This window comes from Pithys albifrons, chromosome 5 (assembly GCF_047495875.1).
Source record: "Pithys albifrons albifrons isolate INPA30051 chromosome 5, PitAlb_v1, whole genome shotgun sequence".
Classification (NCBI taxonomy): Eukaryota; Metazoa; Chordata; class Aves; order Passeriformes; family Thamnophilidae; genus Pithys; species Pithys albifrons.
In genome coordinates, this window is record NC_092462.1 from 45,311,708 (window position 1) to 45,320,772 (window position 9,065).

The 9,065-nt window shown below is 40.0% G+C and overlaps 1 protein-coding gene across 1 annotated transcript; it reads left to right on the forward strand.

The window, feature by feature from the left end:
* The first annotated feature begins 1,260 nt into the window (after positions 1-1,260).
* On the forward strand, positions 1,261-5,954 carry FGF20 (fibroblast growth factor 20). Its single transcript, XM_071555186.1, is given in 3 exon segments — positions 1,261-1,810; positions 3,972-4,075; positions 5,310-5,954. Coding segments are annotated over 3 exon segments (900 nt in total). The 3' UTR covers positions 5,556-5,954.
* The last annotated feature ends 3,111 nt before the right edge of the window (positions 5,955-9,065 follow it).

Consider the following 9,065-nt stretch of genomic DNA (forward strand, 5'->3'; position numbering starts at 1 on the left):
AGCACCTGCCAATTAATTAGCCCTGTGCTCTCCATAGCAAATAAAGGTAAGCAATCAAATCCATTTGATCTCTCAGATTTAGACTGTGACTGAAAAGACCATGAAGCAAGACAGGAGAACTAATCTCTCATGATTCTCTGCAACTTTTTTGTTTAAATGAAACCTTAAACCACCAAGTGATTCTCTCGAACTTTTGAAAGAATTAGCTATGAAAGATCTTTGCATTTCATACTCTAATACCGTGTTTTAACATGGGCAATGAAGTGTAGTGCATTCTTAAATGCAAAAGCTGTGTCATGTTGTTTGGGGCCTAAAATTCATTAGATATTATGAGCGAAACAGGAAAGATAGCAAAAGGTAAGCTCTTAGATTTAATATAACATTGTTTTACCATTCCTGATAATGAATGAACATGTGTTCCACCAATACATTTGCATGTGTGAACCATTCTACTTTGAGGACGAAAAAGTGCATATGCTCATCTGGAACAGACGAGCAAACTCCCAAACAGATTAAAAAACTGCAGAAAGACAACAGGGAATTTTCAGGAGACGATATTGCTAATTTGTGAAGTTCCTAGTCTTTGGCTATGGGCCCAGTGCAAACCCCCCAAAAAGATGAATTAATGATCCACCTCTCAATCTTTCTTTTTTTTTTTTTTGTGCAGCTTTTGAAAATATTTATCCCAAACCACGGGGCTGTCCATTTATATTTCTAAGACCTCCTGTCAATACCCAAATGCTATTTTCGTGTCACATTAATGATAAATTAAGTGTGAGAGAGAATTTGCAGAGGGGAAAACACCTCCCTGACTATGCCAATTTCTTTAGAAATTCCCCTCCTTGTAGTTGACGCGATAAAAGGGAAGGGTAATGCATGTACATTTTATTAGCGTTTCAGAAACAAGGAGTAAAACTGTCAGATCTTTGTTTTTTTTCTTTCATGTGTGTCTGGGCAGGTCTAACCCTCAGGTAACGCCCTTTCTCCTTCTTCCCTCCTGCCTCTCCTTGCACCTGTCCACGTAATGCTCCGGCACTGCCGCCCGCCCCTCGCTGCCCGCTCCGCTCCGCTCCGTGCAGGGGCCGCGCTCGCGCCCCCGCCGCACCGCGCGTGTGCGCGCCCGGGCGTGGCCGGCTGCGCGCGGGGGGCGTGCGCGGACCCCCCTCCCCGCCGTCACGGCAGATCAGAGGAAGGTGCGAGCAGAGTCGGAGCCGGTTTACAATTTCAAACGCGGCCTCCCCGCAGCGGCTTCATTAGCATATGTCAGGGCACCGCCGTATATATATACACGCGCGCGGGGCGTATGAACAGTACCTCGCCGCCTGACTCGCACCGACTCGGCTCAGCACGGCTTAGCTCAGCTTAGCACGGCTCTGCTCCGCTCCGCTCGGCCCTGCCGGCTCCCCATGCTTGGGGCTCCGCGGCGCACCCCCACATGCCCACCGGGAGAGGCCGGCAGCCGCTCCCCGCCGCCGCCGCGCCCTAGCCCGCTCGCCCCGCGCCCCCATGGCTCCGCTAGCCGAGGTGGGCGGCTTCCTGGGCGGCCTGGAAGGCCTGGGGCAGCCGGTGGGTGCCCACTTCTTGCTGCCGCCCGCAGGGGAGCGCCCGGCGCTGCTCGGGGACCGGCGCGCCCCGGCGGAGCGGGCGGCTCGAGGCGGCGCAGCTGCGGCGGCGGCGGCGGCAGCGGCGGACCTGGCTCACTTGCAGGGCATCCTGCGGCGGCGGCAGCTGTACTGCCGCACCGGCTTCCACCTGCAGATCCTGCCCGACGGCAGCGTGCGCGGCACCCGCCAGGACCACAGCCTCTTCGGTAGGCGGCTGCGGCACGGCCCCGGTGTGCGTGTGTGTGCGCTCCCACGTGCGGGTGCATGTCTGTGTCTGTGCGGGTGCGTGTCTGCGTGTATCTGGACGTGAACAGTCGTGCTTTTGGGAGGGAGGTGTGATGCTGAGGCAGGTGGATGAGCCCTCAGTACCGACTTCATTCACCTTTGGCAGTAGACCTTGGGATCTGCAGCCAGGGCAAGGTAGTGAAGGAGGGCTGCGCATCCCATGTGAGCCAGGAGATAAGCACATATTCTTCTGTCGACCTATGCTGGGGGCCTATAAGCACATAAATACACCGGCAGGTTTAGTGGAGTGGGAAAGGTTGAGAGTTAGATCAATACTTTTTGTATTCACTATTAGTATCAACCTTCTAGAGTCCTTGTGGAAACAGTACAGGTCATGGACTTGGGCATGCATTAGACTGCAGCCTAAGGATCAGCATTTGCAGGATGGAATGTTGAGGCAGAGGAGCCTAAAATGCTTTCTCTGTCCATAAACCCAAAGGAGGCAAAGACAAGCCCAAAATGTAAACATTTCCTGAGATATGAGAGTAAAACTTAAGTACTAGTTGTGGGAGCTGAACATCTTAACAAACTTGCTGTTGTCAACTACACGTGAGTTTTGGTGTGTATTGATTTAGCAGTTGTAAAAAGGTGATTAAAGAGTTTCTTATCCTCCCCATAGTCAAAACAATCTGATGGAATGGCTCTTAATTGCTTTTATAACACATGGATATTTTTAGAAGTAGAAGAGCAGTAGTCAGACAGTCCTTCTTAGAAGGAAGATTTCCTACAGCATGTAAACATGAAATAAATCTTTGCTTTAAAAAAAAATCAAGTTAGCACCAGATCTAACATTTACTGGGCCTTTTAGAATTGTACTGCCTTTATTCTACCGCTATTCTCAGTGGTTTGTCTGATGTGGTTTCTTTGTGGGTTGTATCACCTGCTTATTACAGTTTTGAAAAAGGGTGGCTTTGAAAATGATACCAGCAAGACAAAATACCTCCACCTCCTTTATGGGACTTCAGGCTTTAGCTTCTGAAAAACTAGGATTATTTATGTGTGATAAGAGTTTTTAATAATTTCTCTTTGTAAAGGGTTTATTTTCTTTGCTGATTGTTAATGTAACTAAGAAACCTGTCAAAGTTCAATTAAAATTCAAAACATTTTAAATTGTTGCATAGTCTGGCCAGTCCATCTGTCTGAGAGTGGAAATTGTCCTGAAAGCATAAATAGTAAGTGGACAAAAAGTTATAATCAAATGCATTATTTAAAACTGCTTACCTTAGATTCAGATTTTTTTAATGTTTTGTGGTTTTGTTGCTGATCAGCAAAATCTTAGGTATGATTCTAGCACAACTTCTTTTTGAGGTTTTGTTTACATTGTTAACAACTTCCAAAAAGCCAGTTCACATGTTCCCTTTCTTTCATGTTTTGCATGTACTGTAATCTGTGCATATCAATTGGTTAAGTATGTTGGCTTACCCTTGCCAAATTCAGGCTTCAAATAGTACCTCATCTCTCAAATACTTTATTAATATATATTATATTTTTGGGCAAATGTAATATAAATAATGTTATAATCCAAACAGTAGCAAAAAAGGAGCATGTTTCATGTACTTAAAAAGCCTGCACTGAAGACAGCAAGTTGTGTCAAGAGGTGTGGGCCTATAAGCTAGATAAGATGTCTGGCAAATACTTTTTTTTTTCTGTGGGTAGATTGTGTTATATGAAATTCCCATCTGTACTTTGATTTCCATTCAAATGGTCTAATAATGGATGTGTTTTTTTAAGATAATTCTATAGAAGAAGTAAAGTATGTTTTCAGGTAATTCGAATCTATCTTCCAATGTTTGAGTAGGCAGTTTAGCAAACAGTGTACAATCATTATAGGTTCCAACAGCATAGCACTGATGACTTTAGCCTTAGTACTGAATAAAAGCCTTTCATATTCAACATTAAAAAAAGTTTCTTAAATGGTGTAGGATTCATGTTCTTAGATGCAACTTCTCAGACCTCTTTCCTGTCAATGTTGTATACATATCCACGTAGTATTTGAAATTTCAGAGAAACTAGACCACATTTCTTATAATATTTTTGGTTGCTACAAAATGAATTAAAGAAATCTTTTTTTTTCCTCCCCAGGTATCCTTGAGTTCATCAGTGTGGCTGTGGGACTGGTCAGTATTAGAGGTGTGGACAGTGGCCTTTACCTTGGAATGAATGAGAAGGGAGAACTCTATGGCTCTGTAAGTACTGCTTTCACGTCAGCTCACATGTCTTGAGGTTTTGGTTTGTTTCTTAACACTATGCAAACCCCTCAAGAAACTAGCTGAAGTAATTTCAGCTTTCAAAACACTAAGATCTTTTCCTGTTCAAATGTGTAATATATTTTTGAAGTATATAGTATGGCCTTGAATACTAAAGATTTAGTGGGAAAAGTTTCTCTGTTCTAGATGAGAACTAAAAAGAAATATTCCTCTTAAATAATGACAAAAATAGATAAATTAAACCAGCTATTGGAACAGCATTTATGATACATGGTATCTAATTTTATTTTGTCAATTCTGTAAATGTATCATAGTGCATACTGTCTCATCAAAAACATCAAATACAACTGGAAAAAAGATAAAAGGGTAGCTGTTAAGCAAATAAACAACAAATAATGTAATACAATACTGATTTACTTTATGTATAGTTTAATGCTCCTTTAAAAATGACCAGGTGGTACTTCCAGGTACCAACTTTTCAACATAAGAGCATTCTTGCACATGCTGGGGAAAAGAGCATAATACCACATGTCACAAATAAATACCACTGCTATTTGAAAAACCTGAATGGTGCAAGAGTAATGGCAGTATCTTAGATCCTGACTGGAATATTTATATTTAAAAATGAAAATGAGATTGTACTCATTGTAGTTGATTTGCATCTGTTGAATAACTTCAACAAAATAGTAGATTTTTACAATACTTTCAGGGTAATACCAGTCTTACTCTACTTCTTTCAAGTCTTAAATCATTTTGAGCTAAAGTATTCTGTTTCTTCACTTTGGCTGTGGTTATTCCAGTTTACATTGTGAGAAGTGAATCACACCACAAAAAACTTATGGAAATACCATCCTGACCTGTTATGGTCCCTCCATTAAATCTCATTTCGAGAATGTTAAATACCCCCAGACAGAACTCTACATATTATAGTTCCTGTAAATCAGCTTAATTTTAAGTAACAAATAAGTAATGCTTTCTTAGAATGAGTGTTATCTAATTCATGTTTAAATCCAAAATTGTATATGTACAGGTCCAGGTTTCCAAACTTATTTTTAGGTCCACATACTCTCATTGGGTTTGGTTTGTTGACAGTTAAATGAACAGTAAGGCTACACAAAGCCTGAAGCATTTTGTTTACATTTATCATATTTTTTTCATGTATTCAGATATCTAGACAGCTTAATTTATTTTTCTTTTCTCTTTCTCTCTGCAGGAGAAGCTAACTTCCGAATGCATCTTCAGGGAACAATTTGAGGAAAACTGGTACAACACTTACTCTTCCAATGTGTACAAACATGAAGATTCAGGGCGGCGATACTTTGTAGCACTTAACAAAGATGGTACTCCCAGAGATGGGGCAAGGTCCAAAAGACACCAGAAATTCACACATTTCTTGCCGCGGCCTGTGGATCCTGAAAGAGTTCCAGAATTGTACAAAGATGTGTTAGGATACAGCTGAAGAAGGAGGCAGCTTTGGAAAAAGTGCAAACTGGAGCTGTTGCCCTTGCTTTCATGGCAATGTGAGCATGAGGAACCTGCAGAGGTCTAGGATGTGGGATGGAAAGAAGCTGCTTTGTGAAGGCAAGCCTCCGTTTTCCAACTTCTGGATTTAGAGACAAAGTCATAATGCTGAGAGTGGACCAGCCTCCTTGAAACTTGCTGAATTGTTTGGTAGCCACCAGCCAGAGGGAAGGGTGACTTCTTAAAAAACCCAAACTCTCTGCAATTTTGTCTGGATTTCCTGTGGCCTGTAGATTAGCAAAGAGCTACCTACATCCTATGAATGAGACAACATCTGAAAGACCTAGAGAGAAATGGATTATAAAATGATATTAAATCCTGAGAACTGTATATGAAATTTTATTGGCTCCGCTTTAGTGATGGATGTTAGATGTCAATACATCATAGTCAGAGCTGGAACTTTTCTTCAGGATGGACCTATTTATACATCTGCAGATAGCATATATTTATTTTATATATTTATTTATTAAAGAGTTTATTTTTTACTGAGATATGAAGAGAATACAACCCCCTAACCCTAATAAGAAATCATTTACAGTGCCAATATTTCCTCTGATTAGCATCATGATACATAAATGACTTTACATTGCAATCCATCCAAAACCTGAACATTCATATTTCATTGTTTACCAGTTACAGATAAGTTTATGTTTTATGCACATACCATTACCTTGTAGCTGTCCTTATTTGGAAAAGAATGTTTAATTTTCTTTACCAATGAAAGTGCCTTACAGATCTGTATCAAAGTCAAATGCACATTTTAAAAGGGAATTAAAAATTATTTCACTTTATTTTGTTTCTTGTTATTTTTAAATTGAGAATGTCATAGCACACTATGTGTAACATTTGAAACCTGCAACAATTGTGAAGAGTGTGTCACAGTTGCCTTGAAAGAAAAAGTAGCATTAGCTCTTGAAATTTTGATTAAAACCACAACATGCTTGATAGTTTTTTGCCAAAGGGTTCCTACTATCTTTACTAACACACAAATATTCTCCATATTATTTTTGTGTAGAGTTTGTGTAGGATTTTAATCACTATATAAGATGGTTTAATTATGTTCTTTATTAATATGCTTAAGGAGAAACAAGTTCAGAGTATGAAGTTTCCAATACTGCTGAATGAAAAGCTTCTACTGAGTACAGAGAAGCCTAAGAAGACAACTTTATCTTAATTCCTTTTTTAGTGAATACTTTCAGCATAAGCTTTTCTGTGGAAACTGTCAGGACAGAGATGAGCTGGGTCTCTATGCTAGTTCCAGCTATACAACAGGTAGATCGCAATAATTTAATTCAGAACTCTCAATTATGAAGCACAAACTCATCTCCATATTAAATTATGTGAAAGTTTCTGCTCTCTGCAAGAATACTAAGGGTTAATGGCAGACCCTATGTGATTTAGACCTAAACCTGCTGAAACTTGCTCTCAGGTGATTTGCCACCTGCAAGGATGAGGTCGACCCAGGAGAAGGACTGAAGGTAAGGCAGTTCTGGAGAGGGCAGCACTATTTACACTGTATCAGACATGGTCTCCTGTTTCAGATGCCAATGCTCCCAGTGGGCTCCAGCTCAAATCAGCTTTTTCATTCAGTTTTATGGAATTATATATGGTTGAAGTACCACACACGCATCATTTAAATGAAATCAAGGTATTAATGAAAAGCATTTTCTAGTGTATAGCACATTTGGTAGAACCATTTATGGACCATAACTTCTTCCAATCTATAGTAAGAAGTGGCTGAGCATAGATTACTAATGGACTGTGGACAAAATCATTTTACTTTCTGCCAAATAGAAATGGAATGCAGGTATACAAAAGCATGTTTCAACACTTCATGGCTAGCAATGTGTAACTTACTAAGGTTAAAGGTTTCATTTAAATTTTCTGAAAAATGGGGAATAGAAGATCTAAAGTGCACTGAAAACAGTTTAGTAAAATAATGTTGTAATACACTTCCATTTAACATAAAACAATGATTTTTATGGGTGACACTGGTTCCCATTAGTAATAGATCAGTAACTGAAGACAAAAGTATTTACTGTAAATAGAAGACACTTTCCATGAAATTTAATTTGTTCCACATAAAAAAGGAGTAGGTGCTGCTCAGGATGCAATTCCCACACATTTCTGGCAAGCACTCAGTGTTTAAACCATACCAGTAAGAGTTCTCTCTCTTTGGATCAGCAGTTTGCTGTTAGTCTTCAAAAGTACTTTGCAGATGTCAAGGACTGTAATCATGCTTATTGTTATTGTGCATCTTTTTTCAAAGATATGATACATTCCAGGACAGTAACTGAGGATAACTTTAAATGGTGACTAATGGACTGAAATTTCTCGATCCAAACACCTACCTGACATAAAGATGAAGAAGAATGATATATGCTTGCCCCATTCCCACTTTAGGTATTTGCAAATGAACCTTGAACAAAGTGTAATGGAGCAGGTACAGTGGTGATGAATGACTGTGCAAAACTTCCAGAGCATCTGTCACAGTTTTCCTATTTCATTTTCCTTACTGCATTTATTTGCTTTCTGTTACATTCTGCCCATCATGATCTTCACATGCATTTAACATTTTTCTAGTTTGAAAATGGTGGATGAAAAAGCAACATCTCAAGATAGCTCTTCTCACATGTTAATAGGCTAATAGCTTTAGCTTCAGTTGTCAGTTGGTTTTTTTGTGGGGGGTTTTCACTGTCACTGCAGAAAGTCCAACAGGATAGAGAAAGAGATTTGTTCTGTTCAACAAGTGGAATTAAGGATCTAGTTTATCACTCATTGCATTTTGCATAACTCTAACAGTCTGAAAGCTGTGGGCTGCTCTTGATACTATGAAGAGCATAATCAGAGATGACATTGTTCAAGGTTCAGAGGAAATCTCTGAAGGCAGAGAAAATGCCACATCTAGAAACAAATCCCTGCATGATTGACTGTCCTACTTTTACCTTTCACCCTCCCACCTCCCCATTCAAGGCAGTTAATACAGTTGGTGTAGCAGTTGCAGCCCCAATTTCTGCTTCCCATGGATTCTCCTTGTAACTGTAAAACTTGGCTCTCTGATCTCAGAGCTGGCTGGAAAGCGAGGGTCCATGCCAGTTCTGTATTTCTTTATATATTTTCATTTTTGTTGCTCTCATTTTCAGGTTGTGTGAAGAATATATACTGGCCATTCACAAGATTTTCTGAAATCCAGAAGAAGCCTTGACTTCTGAGCATATTTGAAGTAAAATTGTTATTTCTCTTAATCTTTGTGCTCTTGATCAGAGTGCAGAAGCTCGAATTTGTAACAGTCTTCTAAGGAAGCTTTTCAGTCATCATAGTTACTGGATACAGGAGAACACAAATGCCTCTGAAAAAGGTTATTTTTTTTATTAGATGGGCTTGTATAATCAGGAAAAGTGGCAGCTAACAGGTTATCTGAAAGGTACACAGTCCTTTATTGGTCTGA